At 36.6% G+C, this 17403-nt stretch overlaps 9 protein-coding genes and 10 long non-coding RNA genes across 19 annotated transcripts; 11 read left to right on the forward strand and 8 right to left on the reverse strand.

The window, feature by feature from the left end:
- Positions 1 to 74: 74 nt before the first annotated feature.
- On the forward strand, positions 75 to 1628 carry SPOM_SPNCRNA.1250. Its single transcript, NR_150115.1, has one exon. It is a non-coding gene; the product is annotated as a non-coding RNA (long non-coding RNA).
- On the reverse strand, positions 387 to 1812 carry utp23 (rRNA processing protein Utp23). The gene is made up of 3 exons (NM_001023382.3): positions 1494 to 1812; positions 1292 to 1381; positions 387 to 1107 (listed from the first exon to the last, which is right to left on the reverse strand). The coding sequence occupies exons 1-3, from the start codon at positions 1579 to 1581 to the stop codon at positions 503 to 505; spliced, it is 783 nt and encodes a 260-aa protein (NP_588391.1). The 5' UTR covers positions 1582 to 1812; the 3' UTR covers positions 387 to 502.
- Positions 1801 to 3645, forward strand: trm82 (tRNA (guanine-N7-)-methyltransferase subunit Trm82). The gene is made up of 2 exons (NM_001023383.3): positions 1801 to 2854; positions 2928 to 3645. Exons 1-2 carry the CDS (start codon positions 2175 to 2177, stop codon positions 3511 to 3513), a joined length of 1266 nt encoding a protein of 421 aa, NP_588392.1. The 5' UTR covers positions 1801 to 2174; the 3' UTR covers positions 3514 to 3645.
- A 166-nt stretch (positions 3646 to 3811) lies between these two features.
- Positions 3812 to 4040, forward strand: SPOM_SPNCRNA.7572. The gene has a single exon (NR_196908.1). It is a non-coding gene; the product is annotated as a non-coding RNA (long non-coding RNA).
- rpp0 (60S ribosomal protein uL10) lies at positions 3816 to 5195 on the reverse strand. The gene is made up of 2 exons (NM_001023384.3): positions 4386 to 5195; positions 3816 to 4061 (listed from the first exon to the last, which is right to left on the reverse strand). The coding sequence occupies exons 1-2, from the start codon at positions 5169 to 5171 to the stop codon at positions 3909 to 3911; spliced, it is 939 nt and encodes a 312-aa protein (NP_588393.1). The 5' UTR covers positions 5172 to 5195; the 3' UTR covers positions 3816 to 3908.
- A 585-nt stretch (positions 5196 to 5780) lies between these two features.
- Positions 5781 to 6724, forward strand: SPOM_SPCC18.20 (uncharacterized protein; the record flags this gene model as incomplete). Its single annotated transcript, NM_001355941.2, has 1 exon — positions 5781 to 6724. One exon carries the CDS (start codon positions 5781 to 5783, stop codon positions 5997 to 5999), a length of 219 nt encoding a protein of 72 aa, NP_001343190.1. The 3' UTR covers positions 6000 to 6724.
- Positions 6619 to 8500, forward strand: dph7 (WD repeat-containing protein). Its single transcript, NM_001023385.3, has 3 exons — positions 6619 to 6827; positions 6874 to 6921; positions 7406 to 8500. The coding sequence occupies exons 1-3, from the start codon at positions 6652 to 6654 to the stop codon at positions 8160 to 8162; spliced, it is 981 nt and encodes a 326-aa protein (NP_588394.2). The 5' UTR covers positions 6619 to 6651; the 3' UTR covers positions 8163 to 8500.
- SPOM_SPNCRNA.7573 lies at positions 7118 to 7365 on the reverse strand. The gene has a single exon (NR_196909.1). It is a non-coding gene; the product is annotated as a non-coding RNA (long non-coding RNA).
- On the reverse strand, positions 7760 to 8019 carry SPOM_SPNCRNA.7574. Its single transcript, NR_196910.1, has one exon. It is a non-coding gene; the product is annotated as a non-coding RNA (long non-coding RNA).
- fmn1 (riboflavin kinase Fmn1) lies at positions 8483 to 9279 on the reverse strand. Its single transcript, NM_001023386.3, has one exon. The coding sequence runs from the start codon at positions 9220 to 9222 to the stop codon at positions 8731 to 8733; it is 492 nt and encodes a 163-aa protein (NP_588395.1). The 5' UTR covers positions 9223 to 9279; the 3' UTR covers positions 8483 to 8730.
- Positions 8534 to 9492, forward strand: SPOM_SPNCRNA.7575. Its single transcript, NR_196911.1, has one exon. It is a non-coding gene; the product is annotated as a non-coding RNA (long non-coding RNA).
- Positions 9493 to 9613: 121 nt separating this feature from the next.
- SPOM_SPCC18.17C (proteasome non-ATPase regulatory subunit) lies at positions 9614 to 11455 on the reverse strand. The gene has a single exon (NM_001023387.3). The coding sequence runs from the start codon at positions 11417 to 11419 to the stop codon at positions 9953 to 9955; it is 1467 nt and encodes a 488-aa protein (NP_588396.1). The 5' UTR covers positions 11420 to 11455; the 3' UTR covers positions 9614 to 9952.
- Positions 10147 to 10740, forward strand: SPOM_SPNCRNA.7576. Its single transcript, NR_196912.1, has one exon. It is a non-coding gene; the product is annotated as a non-coding RNA (long non-coding RNA).
- SPOM_SPNCRNA.7577 lies at positions 11044 to 13547 on the forward strand. The gene has a single exon (NR_196913.1). It is a non-coding gene; the product is annotated as a non-coding RNA (long non-coding RNA).
- fum1 (fumarate hydratase) lies at positions 11604 to 14014 on the reverse strand. Its single transcript, NM_001023388.4, has 2 exons — positions 13910 to 14014; positions 11604 to 13380 (listed from the first exon to the last, which is right to left on the reverse strand). Exons 1-2 carry the CDS (start codon positions 14000 to 14002, stop codon positions 11911 to 11913), a joined length of 1563 nt encoding a protein of 520 aa, NP_588397.3. The 5' UTR covers positions 14003 to 14014; the 3' UTR covers positions 11604 to 11910.
- SPOM_SPNCRNA.7578 lies at positions 13824 to 14685 on the forward strand. The gene has a single exon (NR_196914.1). It is a non-coding gene; the product is annotated as a non-coding RNA (long non-coding RNA).
- A 393-nt stretch (positions 14686 to 15078) lies between these two features.
- On the forward strand, positions 15079 to 15884 carry SPOM_SPNCRNA.1251. The gene has a single exon (NR_150116.1). It is a non-coding gene; the product is annotated as a non-coding RNA, possible alternative UTR (long non-coding RNA).
- On the forward strand, positions 15839 to 17399 carry rpc34 (DNA-directed RNA polymerase III complex subunit Rpc34). The gene is made up of 2 exons (NM_001023389.3): positions 15839 to 16281; positions 16456 to 17399. The coding sequence occupies exons 1-2, from the start codon at positions 16046 to 16048 to the stop codon at positions 17123 to 17125; spliced, it is 906 nt and encodes a 301-aa protein (NP_588398.1). The 5' UTR covers positions 15839 to 16045; the 3' UTR covers positions 17126 to 17399.
- Positions 15846 to 16768, reverse strand: SPOM_SPNCRNA.7579. Its single transcript, NR_196915.1, has one exon. It is a non-coding gene; the product is annotated as a non-coding RNA (long non-coding RNA).
- Positions 17400 to 17403: the final 4 nt, after the last annotated feature.

Genomic DNA, 17403 nt, shown 5'->3' on the forward strand with positions numbered 1-17403 from the left:
AGTATGTATTTAGGCCAGTAAACTGCGATATTTTTTTTACTGAAATACGTTAGCATTCACAACTGGGCTTACAGTTTCTCCCCTAATATATCAACGATTGAAATCTTTTTAAGATAATCTAACCTTTTATTTAGTCGAATAAAAATTTCAATTTTCTCTTTAAGCTAAATTTGGTTGAAACTGCTTTTTTAGGTCGCTTGGATAATTGCTTCCTTTTCTCTTTCGCTTTAAACGACTTTGAATCTAGATGAAAAATGGTTTACAACTTTACATTTGTGATGATTACATCGTAAATATTTACATTGTGCCTATACCCAATTTTTTTTCTTCGTTTCTTTAGCCACAAGCGTTAGTTGAAAGTATTGTTTACACAGGAAGGGTTGAATCAGAAACATTGTATGTATGATAGCGTTATATTAGTAGACAACACTTGTAGGCAAACCTATCCCGAAAAATTTTATTTTTAAATATATACATATGCTAATTTCCAACAATAAGCAGTCTACTTTCTTTTCCGACGATGTTTTTTTCTTTCACCAACATCACCTATTATGTTTACAGGTAAAGTAGGTTCATCCGTTGTATGGTTTTTTGATGATCTCTTTTTGATGCTTAAAGGGTTAGGCCCTTTAGGACCCTTGCGTTTTTTATTGGCTTTTGGAGCAGAATCCTCTGTTCCCGCTAAATCCGTACTTTCCTTGGTATCTTGATCATCGATAGCCAGTTCATTCGCTGAACGCTTTTTTCCGGATAATAACAACTTTTCCTCTTTTGACATGCCCATCTGAACGGATTCTTTGTTGTGCTTTTCTAATAACGTAGCTCGTGAAGCTGGTTCTAGTATCACAACTGACCTTTTCATATATATAAGTGGAACACCTGGGACCGAACGAAGAGCTTGCCTAAGCTCGGGGTCTTGGGTAGCAACAACATAGCGGTGCTTGTTCCGACCATTAATGTTGACTACACTCTGAATACATTCTGAAGGAGAGAGTGCTTCATCAATATGACCACACCTCCTTCGCTCAAAAGACTTTGCGATACGAATTTCTTGCTTCAATTCATCGGATTTACTGTACAATTGCCGAATACAACATTGAGTAATCACTATAGTCAGTTAGTAAATCCGTTAGTTATAATAATTTACAAGGAGAACATAAGGAAAGAAAATAATAAACCAGACCCGGATGAAAAGATACTATGTTGAATAATTAAACTTTCCGTTCTGTTTCATATTCCGGGGGTTCGCCCTTTTTTCCAGTAAAAGAAAACACTTATAAACAAAACTTACTAGGTTTTATAGCTCCTTGAACAGTCCTAGCTAATGCAGCTTGTATATCAATCTTTTGTTGAGATAAATCTTTTAGGAAATCTGCATCCACTAAAAATCATGTTAGTTTAATAACATCACCAAAAAGAAAATGCTTATTGTTTGCAAATTAGAACTTGGGTAAGGATGCATCTTTACAAGCATCATTTTCTGTACCACATACCGAGTACTTGATATGGTTCACGAAATCCAAATAAAAGCTGATACGTATGCATCAGCTTTCTGTAATTCTTTGCCCTTTTTTGCCTCATATTTACGCCCTTTTCTGTGCGTCACACAGCCTAAGACTTAATATGCTTTAGATCACTTGTTTTTTTAAGAATTTTTTTTTTCGCTCAAAAACGAAAAGTCTTTTGTTACTATTAGAAATATTAAAAAAATAAATTCAATCGTATTAAAAGAAGTATCCAGGAACCCTAATATTGCTGAAATCCTCTTATTAGGAAATTTCCAACTAGTTTGTACTTTCCAAGTTCACCCACGTACTAAAATTTTGGGCGCTTTAACTATTTAACTTAAGTGAGATACTTGGCTTCGAACTGAGTGTATACTTCTTTTATTTCTCTATTTAGATAAATTTGTAAGGAAACGGTATTAAGCAGAAAGAGGATTCAGTCTATTATTTACCCTTATCATACTTTTTCTTCATTTCTACTGCGTAAATAATTTTAAAGCTTTGCTTTTTATTATTTGAAAGATTTGTCATTATTACTTTCTTTCTTCTAAAGCTTCTTTTTCTTCTTTTTATAAAATTGTAAATATATTCGGATCCAAAAATTAGAGGTTTATTTCTGAAGTGTTTGTTTTGTTGCTTCTATTTTCTTAAGAATCAATCAATAAAAACATGAGTGAACAGCGAGTTTTTAAGCACCCTTGTCAATTTTTAACATGGAATTCTAAACACAATTACATCGTGTGCTGTTCAGGTCCATATCTATTGGGGTTCTCATGCTCTACAGGGGAAAAAATTTTTGAACATTGTTATAGAGACAATATAAATGAAAAACATAGAGAGGCAGCTGCCTATGGAGAAGCGATTCGTCAAGTCGCATTTTCTAAAGACTATTCTCGTATGGCAACAGTTAGTGAAGACAAATGTTTGCGCCTTTGGGATAGCACTCAGCCTGATAAAATTGAACTTCTTTATCAAAAAAACATACCAAAGCGATGTGCTGACTTGTGCTTTGCGGGCTCAAACGAAATTGTTTTTGGTGATAAGTTTGGTGATGTCTATTGTGTAGACGAAAATTGGTTTACTACTTCTGAAGTTACCGAAGAAAAAAAGTCAAATGTGGTTGAAGGAAAACAAGAACCTGTTAATAATGACACTTTAAAGGATTCGAAATTGCAAAAACTCGAACCCATTATGGGGCATGTTTCGATCTTAACTCAATTAATAGTTGCTCAAAATCCACAAAATTCTAAAGAAGAAATAATCATTACTTCAGATAAAGACGAGCATATTCGTATTTCCCGATTTCCCAATGCATTTGTCATTGAAGGGTTTTGCTTAGGTCATGAAGAGTAAGTTTTCATTTGGTTTTAGTTGATCAATTTTTTTTTTTTTTTTTTAAATAACACTAACGCCTTTTCCTAGTTTTGTATCTAGGATGTCCTTATATGACAATCGTACTCTAATATCTGGCGGTGGAGATAATCACGTTTTCGTATGGGATTTAGAGAATTTCAAATGTTTGGATGCATTCGATCTACGATCTGCCTTTTCCACTTATCTCTCATTAAATCAACCAATGGTGGTTTCAGTTATTCTTCCTATTTTTAAGCGCCAGCTTGTTGCTTTTGCGTGTGAAGGAATGGCGGGTCTTATCTTCGCGAAGGTGACACCTGAAAAGAGACTGTTGTTTCATTCTGCTTTGAAGCTGTCAGGGCCTGTTCTTGACGCTGTTTTGCTTGACACGGATACTGATCAAATTCTCATTTCTTTGGACTCTAGTTTTACATTTGGTGCATGTTTTGAATGCGTGAAATTTGATGAAGGGAATGCGGCTGTTCTTACGAAACCCGATGTAATAAAGCGTATAGAATCTGATGGTTTAATATCAACCGAAAAGCCGTTCTGCCCGCTCGCTCAAATTCACACATTACGCAAGAACCACTCTAAATTCATTCGCAGTGTTGAAACCGGTACATCTTCGCCATCCGTTGAATCTAAAGATAATTAAAGCTCATTTTAGGGAGACCGGCTCAAAAAAAATAATTGGGAAAAGTGGGAGCATCAGTAAATATGGAAAATAGATATGAATAAAAATGATTGTGACATTAAAGTATAATAGGGAGAGCATTTAATTTCTTTGGAGAAACCCAGAATTTTGAAGTATAAATACAGTCAGCGATTAATAATTATGCGAATAAACGCAACTTGTATCTACTGCATAAGTGCAACTGCTATTCAGTTGTGCAACGTCAGCAATTTGAAGAAGTAAAATTAATCGTTTATTCAATTCCTTCCATTTACATGCTACGACAATACTTTACATAATACTTGCAACGGCAAATTGTTTTTAGAAGGCCTAAAGAACACGAGATACATCCATTAGTGCTATCTAACAAAAAAAGCTTAGTCGAAGAGACCGAAACCCATGTCCTCATCGGATTCCTCTTCCTCTTCAGCAGCAGCCTCGGCAGCGGGTGCCTCAGCTTCACCACCAGCAGCAGCAGCAGGAGCAGCGGCGACTACGAAAGCAGAGGGATCAGCAAGGAAAGCCTTAGTCTAAAATAAAGTTAGTGAACTGAGTACAAAAATAATTTAATGATTCAAAGAGTTTAATTGTATACAAGCGTTCAGCAAAAAATTAGAGTGTTTAAACTTTGCGCTCATGAAAATTTAGCGAGTTAAAATAATCCTCATCAAAACGCATTGCAAAACAATTGTTTCATATATAATGCTCCTTCAACGAAATCTGCCGATGGAGAAGCATCGAAAAGATTAAGGAGGTTCAAAAATATATATTTTTTCATTGAACCTCAAAGAAAAGGCATTATTTATAACAAAAGGTTTAAAACTCCTTGAAGTATTTGATATTATAGGACATACCTGTTCAGTACCCTCGAAGGTGTACTCAGTGGCCAAAGAGACAGCGACCAAGTTCTTGTAAGCGTTGACAACAGAGTGCATAACGGATAAGATAGTAGGGTAGTTAGCGCCCAAGGAAATGGCAGTGATAATACTGGCAGCAGACAAGAGGTGACCGATAAGATCCTCCTCAGAGACGTCAAGAATCTCAGGACTAAAGACGTTTCCTTGGTCATAGATCGTGAGAACATCCATACCATAGGTGAAGGGAGAGATGTTTAACATGTTAAGCAAAGTAGCCTCGGAAGGACCAACTTTAGCATCCTTGGAGACCAAATGGACATCGGAAGTAATTTCAATGGTACCACGAGTAATCTTGGTGGGGATACCAAGAGCTTGGAAGAAAGAGGTCTTACCGGGTTCCATACCAGTGTTACCGGCAGGGACAAAGACATCCAAGGGAGCAATGGCGTTAGGACGAGCAGGAGCAGCAATAACATTAGCAATAATGGTCTCACGGACTTCCTTCAAATCAGCGTTGGTGAAGACGAAACCAACGTTACCACGAACAACAGGCAAAAGACGCTCAAGCTCAGGCATATCGTTGATGATACCACGCATAGCACGACGAATCATGGTGTTCTTACCCATGATAAGTTCAGCAGTTCCACGCAACTGCTTACGGACAGTATGCATTTGTTGAGAAGACACATTGTCGATGTTAACAACAAAGAGAGAGTTGTATTTTTCGAAGAGAGAGCGGAGCTTCTCGAAGTATTGAGCCTTGCTTTCCTTGGAAATTGCCATCTTTTTGCTGGTTTGGTGGTTTGTGAAGAAAATAAATTCTTACCCAAATGTTTCTACTCACATATTGTCGCCGTGACTGTTTTTTGGACTTGTCAATCGAGTTGTGGAGAGGCTTATGGTACCAAACCGTAGTGCCTTATCAAAGAATTGCGAGAGACATAGTGACACAATGCGGAAGCTCGTTCATTTACTTTTATCGCCAATTTCTAAGATATATGGTATAACGGTAAAACAATATCGTTGTAAACGTAGATACAAATGCAGTTAATATAAGAATAAAATAATGCAATTCACAAAAGTCAGTTGGAGAGAAAAGAAGAAGAGAAATGTGTATGTTTAGTTTTTAGACTTACTACTCTCATCACAAAAGTGCATGTGGGACTAATCTTGAGTGCAACGTACCATATACAGCTATTGAAATGAGACCGTAAAATTCGTGGCATCGAGCAGTACTTTTATCCTTCAATATAAAACGAACAAATCTCAAATATTGCTGAAGCGTTTACCATTCGAGTCAAAGGAAAAATTCAGCCTCCATGCGATAGTGATTAGTGAATTCACAAATTCAACAGATGTGTTTTAAGTAAAATACTACGAAAATGATTGACAATGAGTTTATATTGGAATAGAAAAAAATCCGATACTGAAAAAACAAGACCTATGGATATTTTTTTAGTTTCTGATTTCATTGTTTATTATCGAAGAAACATGATTGCCAACTTGATGAATGACTACCGAACTCTTTCAATTCGGGTGTCATGTCTAAACATTAACAAAAATTGGAATTTGAATCGAGCGCTTTATTTATTGAACATCAAAAACACTTGAGTAGATTATCTATTCCTATTCGTACGTAACCTTATATAGATGCGAGACTACCCACAAAGTTCTGAACTTGTTCAAAAATGATTAAGAAAGTTAAGGATTTTGCTCAATAATTGTCCTAAGTCATCTAGCTTTAATTTGCAACGAAAGACTCTGATAAAAACCGACCAATTCTTTCTTCTTCAAGGGCTTTCGTTCAATGACCTACAGATAAATACAGCCCAAATCACCTTACCGCTTGATACATTAAGGTTCAATCACCCGTACATTTGCCAGCCTACAAAATTTCCTTATTTAATTACCCTTTACTACAAATCCCAACGACCGTAGTAGCAATCTTTAAAGATAATAATTTCTTTGAATACGTTATAGTTACATAGCAACTTATCTGAAAGAAGCCGTTATATTTAATTAATTAAACGTATTCTAGAGCACGCTGAACTTTGCATTTTATTGTTTAACGAAAAGAATACGTGTACGTTGTGGTTTGCTATTGAATTAACCAAACGGAAGAAAATCCAACTCACAAACATTGGGATAGTGACGCGGCAAATATAATTACGAGATTCTCTAAAAAGCGTAACCGATCTGATACATTAGTAAACCCAGACAAAGCGAATTTACCAACTTGATAGTACCACTAACTGGCATTGAAATGAGTGAAACTGGAATTATCCCAAAGAGTACAGATTACACGGATTGGCCTGCTGATGTTTGTAAATACTCTCAAGTCTTTGAGGATGTTTTAGTCGTTGGGACATATATGTTAGATGAATCGACAAAATTGCGACATGGAAAATTGGTGCTTTATGATACCAAAGAAGATGTACTGTATGTTAGATCAAAAAATTCTTGAAAAAGTACTAATTTAGATTAGAAAAAGAGTGTTTGACATGCACTGCGATGCAATTTTAGATTTTAAATGGTAAGTTGCCAAAACGGTCAACGAGCAGAAGTTCATCAAAAGAATTAAAAGATTGGCGTAAAATGATGAGGGTTTTTCGCAACCATGTGATTTAGTCAATAATACAGTATCCTGTCGTAAATCTACAGTTCGTATCAAGCCACGGTTTCCCCTTTTGACTATACGCTTTCTTGAGCTCATGCTATTCACACCTTTGTTTTGAAGGCTAGTCAAGAAGGTTTATTTCGGTGTTCAAAAGAAAGCGTTTCTAATCAGTGGTGCAAGTAAATAATCCGTAGTCGATTTTTTAAACGCGGAAAAAGGGAGTAATTATACCCATATTATTCCACAACGCTCTCCTTTTACCTTTTCTTCGTTTTCTCTAGTATTTTCACTCCATCATTGAACCTCGCCTTTCTCCTGATTCTCAGTTGTTGCTCGACGCTTCATGGATTATACCCCGTGGTTTTCTTTTCTCGCGACTTGATACTAATTCATCTTATAGGTCTCCTCATGATGCTTCTGTATTAGCTGTAGCTCATTCCACCGGCCACGTTTCTTTTTATCGCCATCAATTTCGAGCAGAACTTATGTTTTTACGTGGTATCAAGGTGGCCGATTCTAGCGTCCTTATGCTGTCTTTGGATTTCTCGGACAGCGGAAAGGAGCTAGCGGTCTCTATGTCAAACGGAAGTGTTCTTATCATCGATATCGACTCTGGTGTCATTAAAAACAAATGGAAAGAGCACGATTACGAAGCTTGGACGTGTCATTATTCTCGTCAAGACAATAACCTCCTTTATTCGGGAGGTGACGATGCTGCTCTTGTTTGCTATGATCAAAGAATCCCCAATTCATGTATTTGGAGGGACATTCAAGTTCATCATTCTGGTGTTGTTTCCATCCTCTCTCGAGCCCCCTTTGGTCCTTATATTGCTACTGGCGAGTATGGAGATTTTATGCATACGTTGGATACCCGAAATATTGGAAAGCCACTTTTTAGTGCTAATCTGGGTGGTGGTGTATGGCGTCTTGAGCACATGGAGACTACTGAAAATTATCATAAAGTCCTTGGCATTTTAATGCATCGTGGTGCTCAAGTTTTACGAATCTCTAATGATTTTAGTTCAATTGATGCTAGCAAACGCATTTTTAAGGAGCATGAAAGCATGTGTTACGGAGGAGACTGGCGTCACACCGATGGTCTACTTGCTACTTGCTCGTTTTATGATAAAAGAGTTTGCCTTTGGGAAGATATTTAGCATGCATTCGTTTGTTTAGTAGACTTTGGGGAGGAGAATAACGGGCATATTTTTTCCTTTTTCTTTTTTTGCATGTTTGCTATACAAAATTTGTGTAGAATAACGTTGTTCATAATCGTTACTTTTCCATTTCTTTGTTTTATCTTTACAAACAGAAAAAATGATCATTTACGTTCTTGTTTTCGCTTCTTTTTCTTACTTACTGACTCTCTTCCACCTGTCTCTGTTCCTTCATTGTTTTTTTTTTTTTTTCATTCTCATCCGACCAAATACTATCGTTCTTTATAATCAATGAAATACAATAAATGTTTATTAAAATAAAAAAAGTTTAAGTACGATTATGGCAGTACTATTGTGTTCACAAAATTGTAAATCTTTACAGTCATTGCCATCTGAAATTAACAAAATGTATTTAAAAAACAAAAGCCAATCTAACCAAATACTTATTAACAAAAAGGAAGAGAAATTAAAGAAGGAATAATACAGCAGGATTTATTAAAGCATTTTGGCAGCGGCAAGGATGAGTAAAAGTACACAAAAAGATTTCTTTTAAGGATCTTATTGTATTTTATACCTTGAAAAATGGGTCCTTCTTATAGCTAGAATAAGAAGGACGATCCATGCTATTTAAAGCAACTCTAATATCGGTGTGTATATCTTCGATTAATTTATCTAAACCGGCATAATTTAGCTCAGGCCTAATGTATCCCAAAACAATAACACGCATTATTTCTTCGTAAAAATCTTCACCTTGTCTTTCTATGAGATGCACTTCTGCACTTCGTAGCTTGTTTTTATAGTACGGATTCCATCCAACACTCATCACCATGGGGAATACTCGTTTTTGTACCATAGCATATCCAAAATAAACACCAGAATCTCTATATCTAAGAAGCTCTTGAATTGCATCTTCTGATATATTTGCAGTTGGAATTCCAAGCTCTTTTGAGCCTCTACCAAAGCCATGAACAACTTTCCCTTCGAAGCGAATAGGATAAGGGCTTTGCACCTTTTCAGGACCAACAATTTCAGGCCTCTTTTCTTCTAAATTAACTGTCATAGAGTAAATCAAAGGTTGCTAGCGCAATTGGAAAAATACTAGTGGAAGTAGGTAGTTAGTAAGCGTAGCTCAGCCTAATGAAGAGAGTCATGTTGGACAAATATTTCCATTACGCTTATTTTAAATTAGTTTAGTTGATATCTATGAATAACAAAAAAATAATAAAACAATTGGTTCATCAACCATTGACCATCAATGGTTAAATCTCAAGGTTGGTAATAACCACAAATGCTCAACGGTTGTTTAACTCTATTATGAATTCGTAAGTTTAATAAAAAACTTGCGTTTGATATTCAAGAGGAATTAAAGATTTAACCTTAATATAATAGCGCTTGGTATTCAAGCAGTTTTACAGCGCTGTTCTGGGCACAAAATAAAATAGTTATTAATTAAATTTTTTGAGAAACAAGTAGACAATTGCATAATTATTAGATTGACAAAAGGCCTTGGGTGGCATCCATAAATTCCGTCCCCAAAGACTGCCAAGTGAAAGTGAAATTGCAATTCATAAAAGCTTTCCATTTGTGAAAATATATAGGACTATAAATATCCATGTTAAGAAACTAAACACTATCCCTATAGCTAACAGCCATTTTTTTTTATACATCATATTTCAAAAAAAGCGGCATACGAACCTGACGTTTAAGGAAGTCGAAAAAGAGGGAAAATTTTGCTTGCTGTAATAATAGAAGAAAGCAAGATTTTTTGGAATATAATAGTTGTAAACTACTTAAGCAGTTTCTGCGGCCACTTTTAACGTTGAAGCACCGCTAACAATCGGCCCTTGCTGTAGTCTTTTAAGAATGTCTTCCCGATATCTACCAAAAGGTAGCTTGGGTCCGCCATGAGGAGATTCCATCATGGTCTTTAACACTTGAAACCGCAGTAAGCATGTTTCATGGTCACCTTCTGCTTCAAGTAAATGACGGATAGCGAATCCTTCAGAAGCAATTTGGATAGGCGAATTTTGAGCAATGTGTAGCAAGCATTGGTATGCTAGTTGCCTAGAACGAGGAATCGGAGAAGAAGCAGTGTTTACTAAAGTGCTCAAGGTGTTGGGAGGTAATATTCTCCAAAGCTGCATCCACAAATTATGATCAGGCTGTAAAAGAGCATGAGCAAAAGAAGACATACCCGGTTCGTCCATCAAAAATCGTCTTGTCAACCATCTTGGCACATAACGATTAGCTTCGTCCTCAATGCCATATTTCTTGATAAGTGCTTGAGTTACCACTGTGTTAGACAAAAAAACTCCGTAAAGAAGAATAGATGTAGCATCGTTCGTCTTCATTCTCTCGCGAACAGCGTCAAATAGTTGATGCTTCTCATCCAACGAGTTAATAGCGTCTGGATGCAATTCGCAGAGCCTGGGAAGGAACTTTAATCCAATATGATCCGTATAAGAATCCGCTGAACCTTTGTAGTCTTGAGCGATCGTGTCCAAATACTTTGTTTTTTCAGAACTTATATACTCGTATGTAAAAGGAGCCTCTAACATTATCCCAAGGACATCCACGAAATTAATTTGAAGCAATATGTCTTTATTGTCACCATTAATTACAAGCTTGTCGTCCTTAATCAGTTCTTCCAAATATTCTGGAGACTTCGTAGACAGTTTTGCGAACAGTGTCAACCAGCGTACCCTCAGCGTAGAGTTCATAATTTCATAGTCAACAAATGTAAAACGCTTTATAATTAAATTAAAGTAGTATGGAAAATCTGCCATATCGAATAGCAAAACAGTAGCTTCTTCGGAAACTGCTATGCTTCGAGAGTTGATGCATGCCATAATCGCCTCAAACAGTGGTTCACCAATCTCCTTCTTTTCCCAATTTGCACGGCGTATAAGGTGCAGACAAAAGATTTCGACATCTGTAGAAGGATGTTCAAGTCCAGTAACCAAGTAAGATTCAATTCCAAACTTTTTCAAATCGGCCCAACTCATTGGCTCAAGCAGCTTACCCAAAGCCTTCATAATCGGCTCGGTAGGTATTGGAAGCTCAAAACAACTAAGTATGGTATCCAAGAGTCCTAAGCATGATGGCCTTGTAGCAGGCGTTATACTTTCACGGAACGCATCTATGGCATCAGGGATTTCACGAACGATAACCGACGGGTTTGAAGGGAGATCTTTCAATAACTGTAATAGTCTTCTACCGGGTCCTGGTAAGCCTGGTATGAGTTCTATACTATCCATTTGGCTTGTTTTTAACAGATCCCGTATATTGGCGATGGATCGGCTGAAATCAGGCAAGAGGCAATTTTATCTCGTTTAAGTAAGCTTAATTTTAACCGAGCAACCGAATATCAAGGAAATACACATACAAAGAAAAGGGTATCAAACACCTTTGCATTCTTGGTTTACGACTATAACTGTAGGGGTGGAAAACAAAGAAACACTTAATCAAAATTACGCATTAATCTACTTCACGAACTAACCATTTTTTTTAAATGAGTGCCTACTATTTTGTTTGAGAGCCTATGGCTTGTGCAAGAAAAAAAAACTCATTTAACATAATGGGTATTTTTGCAAAAAAGCTAGTTAATATTATGAGAAGGGGAATGATTTTCGTAAAAAGTAAGTTGAGAGAAGATAAAAGAGAAGGATGGATAAAGAGCATGAAAAAGGATAAAGAGCAACAACTGATGATCCAATATTAACGGACCAACAAGTAGAGTGGTAAAAAATTATACTTTCTTAGCTGAAATCATTAATTCAGGGCGAACCCATTCATCGAATTGCTCGGGGGTACCGAAACCCAAAGTAACAAACTCGTGCTTGAGAGTGCTCTTATTTTTAAGAGCAGTCTTGGCAATCTTGGCACAGTTATCATAACCGATGTGAGGATTTAACGCAGTAACAAGCATCAAGGAATCACGAAGATGACGGGCAATACCTTCGTAATTTGGCTCAATGCCGACAACGCAATGATCAGTAAAAGACTCGCAAGCATCCCCTAAAAGACGAATACTGCTTAGAATGTTCTTTGCTAAAAGAGGTTTAAAAACATTGAGTTCACAGTGTCCGGAGGCACCAGCGACAGTAATAGTGGCATGATTGCCCATTACTTGAGCACAAACCATTGTTAAGGCTTCACATTGGGTGGGGTTTACTTTGCCTGGCATGATTGAACTTCCAGGTTCATTAGCAGGAAGGATCAATTCGCCTAAACCACAACGAGGGCCAGAACCAAGTTGACGAATATCGTTAGCAATTTTCATAAGAGAACAAGCAATAACATTTAAAGCACCACTCATCTCCACAATCGCATCATGGGCTGCAAGAGCCTCAAACTTGTTAGGGGCGGTCTTAAACTCAATATTTGTAAGCTTTGAAACCTTCTCAGCAACCTTCACGTCAAATCCTTCAAAAGTATTTAGTCCAGTACCCACGGCAGTACCACCTTGAGCGAGAAGACAAAGACGAGGAAGAGCGTTGTTTATGCGCTCAATGCCATAACCAACCTGAGTAACATAGCCGGAAAATTCTTGACCTAAAGAAAGAGGAGTGGCATCTTGCATGTGGGTTCGACCGATTTTGATAATGTTCTTAAACTCCTCTTCCTTACCCTTCAAGGCCCGGTGGAGGTGCTTCATGGCAGGAAGTAAATGAGTGTGAATTTGCAAAACAGAGGCAATATGCATAACAGTGGGGAAAGTGTCGTTAGAAGATTGAGACATGTTAACGTGATCGTTTGGATGAACGGGCTTTTTCGAACCTAACGTACCACCAAGGATTTCTATGGCACGATTAGCGATTACCTCGTTACTGTTCATATTGGATTGGGTGCCCGAGCCAGTTTGGAAAACAACCAAGGGGAAGTTATCATCCAAACGACCATCAATGACTTCTTGGGCAGCCTGTTCAATGGCATCTGCAAGTTTGGGATCCAAACCGAATTCACGATTAACAGAAGCAGCCGCACGCTTTAAAACTCCAAATGCGCGAACTAAGGGAAGAGGAAGTCGCTCTTTTTCACCACCAATTCGAAAGTTTTGAAGAGAACGCTGAGTTTGAGCACCCCAATACTTTTCTGCAGGGACTTGTATGGGACCAAAGGTGTCAGATTCCTGTCGGAACTCGCCATGCTTACCGCCTTTGGGAATGAGATGATAAGTCGGAGTAGTGGAATTCATTCTATGAGTTTTTAGAGGTAACTAAAAAATAAAAAGTTAGTGTCATACGCAAATTGCATAAATCAATAGAGTAAAGCGAAATAGATGTGACTCAACCGCTGCATCTTGCTGAAACCGCGAAAGCTGGAACTCTGTGCCACGCCATTGTTCATTCGCAAGAGTAGATGGAACCAACGAAAGAAACAGAAAAACGAAGTGTATTCTTCAATTTCTTCAGCCGTATTCGAGCATTACAACAAAAACAAATGCCGACACATCAAAACACTGAACTTATTCTTTTCATAATAATATTTCGTGGTGTTAGTGGATCATGCGTTTCAATGGGATAACGCACGACTAAACAAGGCATATCACAAGAGTTATGGAATGAACGGTTAACAAAACGGTTAAACTAGCAAGTAGTCATTTAATAAAAAAAGAGAGAAAACAAGTACGAAGAGCAACTCTTCTTTTTTTAATAGGTAACTACTTCGCAACATTCATGACTTTTTCTCTCTCCAACCGATTTTCACGGAGTCTCATTCTAAAACACAAATTACAATTTACTTACACCAGTGAGTGTTGGGGTAATCAATCTTCTGCAAGGCAAACCGCCAGCTCGAAAAATCGCTTTAGCCGTGCTGATGTGGGCAACAGAAGCCATGTGGGTTATTTTAAAAAGAAAATTATACTCTTCTGAATAAGGCAAATTTTACGGGGATACGGACAATTATCACCGTTACAAGTAGTAAACACTGAGATGACGAACAACCTATCGGAAACCTGAGGATGGAACGAAATGGAGAAAACTACAAAACCGATAAGAAAATTGAAAAAAACAGTTTTGTGTATTTTATTTATCCAAAAGAAAGATGGTTTGCAAGTGCTCACTTCGGTAGACCGGTGGTTATGAGACTGATGGAACGGGACAATAACTACGGCAAAGATAGCAGGTACAAGGGGAGGACTCTGAACAAAGTGGAAACAACGTACTTCACAAACGATTTACGAAATTTACCTAAAATAAGAGAATTTGATACAAAACAAAGCCTTTTCCATTCAAAATTGGAAAACGCACAAGAATTACACGATCTTAAGAGTATATGGTAGAAAGTAGAATTGAGTTTCACTGAATACGCGTATACACCGGCATTCATTCCGCGTTACTATTTGTTACCCAGGTTGCGTAAGGTTGTGAGCTTTAAGATAAAGATGCGTTACAGTTCAGTATATAGAATAAGGATTTATGTAAGGGTGCATAAAAAAGGTAGTAGGTGAGTACACAATTCATTGGTATAGCAGGAAGAAGAGGAGAAGGATGAAGAAGAAAAAGAGGTTGCTCAGATAATCAAAAATAGAGAGAAAAGAAGCAAGACTTTTTTTGTTCGTATGCGTAATTTTTTTTTACTTGTAATGAGAGCTCACCATTTGCACAAGTTTTGCATACTATAATAATATCGCAATTTATAGGAATATAATCAAATGCAGTAAATAAATAACGATCTGTAAAAATGATTATAAATGCATTTGATTTACCTTCCCAATGGTGAAATCTCCTTTCTATGCATTAAAGATCCTTAGACGATTTTATTTTAAAATCAGAAAATTCCTTTCAAACTTCATTTTCTATTTCTCTCTTCTTATACAACTAATTTTTAGTAGCCAACAACTTACAGCAACGTTGCGACGCATTCGCAATTCATTTTAGCATATTGATTTTCCGCTTCTTTAAACGGTTTCCTGGTGAACATGCAAATCTGGCATTCCCTTGACTGGACATATTAATGGAAAATTAGTTAATAAACTGCTCTAGTTGGTAGATCTAGACGAAGCGATAAACGTTTTTGGTTGCTTTGAACATTTTATTTTGTGTTTTTCTTCTTGGATTCATTCATGCCTCTTTTTTTGAGTGGTTGAAAATCAAAATTTTTTCTATTAATATGAATATTTTTTTTAGCTATTTAGCTTAAAATTGCATAGTTATTGGTACATTTGGAAGTTGAAAACGCCAATTTTCACTTGTTTTTTCTCAACTAGTTTTCAATCGCTAAAAACTTTCGTTCAATGTCGCAAAAAGCCTTTTTCTCAACAGTAGCCCTTTTCAAATCATTGAAATTATCCGGTTTTCTTTAACATCTTTAACACTATCTTCTAAAATGTTTTCTTTCAGATTTCCCTTGTATCTCAAATGTCTATAACATCCACATGTAATTTGCGCCGTATTATCATTTTCTCTGTTTAACGGAAGAACCAAGTTTAATAAAATGGATCCAAGTTTTTTAAAATCAATTAATAAATGAACAATATATCTCCCTTAACTGACTTTCATTCAGATACCTCACTTCCATACATTCCTAACAAACCTCTATTAAATAATATTCTACTCTTACTATATGTTAAATGCCTAACATTTACCTCTTTTATAAAATTCATATTACTATATTGATGATCTGACAAATTGAATATTATTATAATAGAGAGCCAAGTTTTCTTAATTGTCGCCCTCTGCCACTCCAACCGAGGTGGTTTTTGGTTGATGAGGAGAGCCTCGTAAAAGTTGAAAATTTTTGTCTCTTCTTTTCATTTTTAGTTTAAAATAATTTATTATAGTATATTGGGTATATTGGAATACCATACAACGCCCAAAAATACTGCGGGCAAACGTGGTTAAACCCTCAACAGAAAACTTTTATCTTTCACTTTCAACATGGCCGACCAACTGCGTACTCTTCCTAAGAATGCCAAAGTTATATACGAGCATTGCTTAAAACAGATCCCAAATTCGCTTTCACAACAGGATTTAGTAGAAGCGATTGGCGCTTCGATATCCGTGAACGATCTTAGTAGTGCTTTAAATATCCTTCTAAGTCGGCGACTTTTGGATCCTTTGCGGCAAGGAAATGTTCTCGTATATCGGGCTGTTCGATTGGATGAAGCTAAAACGTAAGTCGGTACTCACCGAAAAGTTTAACTGTTTAAGCTTTTCGTTGTTGATCAAGTTTTAAATGTCAGAAACTCAATGCATTTCTTGATCTCTTATTGTAGTATAATATAAAGTTTTTACGCCAATTTTAATCATGATTTTTGTTTTGTCAATGCTAACATTCTTCTTTTTAGTGTTTCTACCATGGAGGGCGATGAACAAATCGTGTACAGTTTTATCAAGAATTCTGGCAACGAGGGAATATGGAGGAAAACCTTAACACTAAGGACTAACTTGCATGTTTCTGTTGTTGATAGATGTCTGAAGTCGCTCGAGTCAAAAAATCTCGTCAAGTCTATTAAGAGTGTAAAAAATCCGACTCGAAAAATATACATGCTATATGATTTAGTTCCTAGTACAGAGCTTACAGGAGGCCCCTGGTTTACCGATCAAGAGTTGGATGTGGAATTCATCGAGAACCTAAAAAAGGTGATCTACAGATATGTACATTCTAAAAGCTTCCCTCCCAAAAAGGCTGCCATGGGTCCTGACCTTGTTTGGGGTCCCGAATACAATGGATACCCTACAGCTTTACAAATTCATAATTGGCTAAGAAGTACTAATATCACTAAGGTTGATCTCTCCTTGGCTAATGTTATTTCCCTTGTTGATGTCTTAATTTATGATGGCAAGGTTGAGAAAAGGTCGGATGGTGCTTCTTACAGAGCAATCCGTGTAAATAATGAGAACATTGATGCATTTACTGAATCTCCTTGTGGAAACTGTCCTGTCTCTGACATTTGTGACGCCAATAGCAGGGTAAATCCTATTACCTGTGAATATCTTGATAAATGGTTGAACTAATGAAAAGAGTTTTGTACAACCTTTGCATAGTCCTTACCAAAGCTATTAAGTGTCAAATCGATTTAGAATACTCGTATTCCCTAATTCGCGATTTTTTACTTTTTTGAATAAAGGCCAACATTGTTGTTTTGTTTTTACGACAACAATTCCTATACTATCATATTTACAATTCGGGATTAAAAAAAAAATTGGGTTTGGTTTTTTCTTTTTATAAAATTAATTATAATTTACGGCTTTTCTAGTTTTAATAAAAATTTCAATTTATAACAAAAGATTTG

The sequence above is a fragment of the Schizosaccharomyces pombe genome (genome assembly GCF_000002945.2).
Source record: "Schizosaccharomyces pombe strain 972h- genome assembly, chromosome: III".
Classification (NCBI taxonomy): Eukaryota; Fungi; Ascomycota; class Schizosaccharomycetes; order Schizosaccharomycetales; family Schizosaccharomycetaceae; genus Schizosaccharomyces; species Schizosaccharomyces pombe.

What these genes read in the sequence shown, in the direction of transcription:
- utp23 (NM_001023382.3), bottom strand. Translation starts at nt 1,581, where the DNA reads ATGAGGCAAAAAAGGGCAAAGAATTACAGAAAGCTGATGCATACGTAT. An exon ending in TGAACCATATCAAGTACTCG is followed by an intron (nt 1,382 to 1,493) that starts GTATGTGGTACA and finishes CATGATTTTTAG; the next exon opens with TGGATGCAGATTTCCTAAAA. An exon ending in TCAAGGAGCTATAAAACCTA is followed by an intron (nt 1,108 to 1,291) that starts GTAAGTTTTGTT and finishes AACTGACTATAG; the next exon opens with TGATTACTCAATGTTGTATT.
- trm82 (NM_001023383.3), top strand. Translation starts at nt 2,175, where the DNA reads ATGAGTGAACAGCGAGTTTTTAAGCACCCTTGTCAATTTTTAACATGG. An exon ending in TTTTGCTTAGGTCATGAAGA is followed by an intron (nt 2,855 to 2,927) that starts GTAAGTTTTCAT and finishes GCCTTTTCCTAG; the next exon opens with TTTTGTATCTAGGATGTCCT.
- rpp0 (NM_001023384.3), bottom strand. Translation starts at nt 5,171, where the DNA reads ATGGCAATTTCCAAGGAAAGCAAGGCTCAATACTTCGAGAAGCTCCGC. An exon ending in CCTTCGAGGGTACTGAACAG is followed by an intron (nt 4,062 to 4,385) that starts GTATGTCCTATA and finishes ACTTTATTTTAG; the next exon opens with ACTAAGGCTTTCCTTGCTGA.
- dph7 (NM_001023385.3), top strand. Translation starts at nt 6,652, where the DNA reads ATGAGTGAAACTGGAATTATCCCAAAGAGTACAGATTACACGGATTGG. An exon ending in GATACCAAAGAAGATGTACT is followed by an intron (nt 6,828 to 6,873) that starts GTATGTTAGATC and finishes AATTTAGATTAG; the next exon opens with AAAAAGAGTGTTTGACATGC. An exon ending in GCAATTTTAGATTTTAAATG is followed by an intron (nt 6,922 to 7,405) that starts GTAAGTTGCCAA and finishes TTCATCTTATAG; the next exon opens with GTCTCCTCATGATGCTTCTG.
- fmn1 (NM_001023386.3), bottom strand. Translation starts at nt 9,222, where the DNA reads ATGACAGTTAATTTAGAAGAAAAGAGGCCTGAAATTGTTGGTCCTGAA.
- SPOM_SPCC18.17C (NM_001023387.3), bottom strand. Translation starts at nt 11,419, where the DNA reads ATGGATAGTATAGAACTCATACCAGGCTTACCAGGACCCGGTAGAAGA.
- fum1 (NM_001023388.4), bottom strand. Translation starts at nt 14,002, where the DNA reads ATGGCTTCTGTTGCCCACATCAGCACGGCTAAAGCGATTTTTCGAGCT. An exon ending in TTACCCCAACACTCACTGGT is followed by an intron (nt 13,381 to 13,909) that starts GTAAGTAAATTG and finishes TTTATTTTTTAG; the next exon opens with TTACCTCTAAAAACTCATAG.
- rpc34 (NM_001023389.3), top strand. Translation starts at nt 16,046, where the DNA reads ATGGCCGACCAACTGCGTACTCTTCCTAAGAATGCCAAAGTTATATAC. An exon ending in CGATTGGATGAAGCTAAAAC is followed by an intron (nt 16,282 to 16,455) that starts GTAAGTCGGTAC and finishes TCTTCTTTTTAG; the next exon opens with TGTTTCTACCATGGAGGGCG.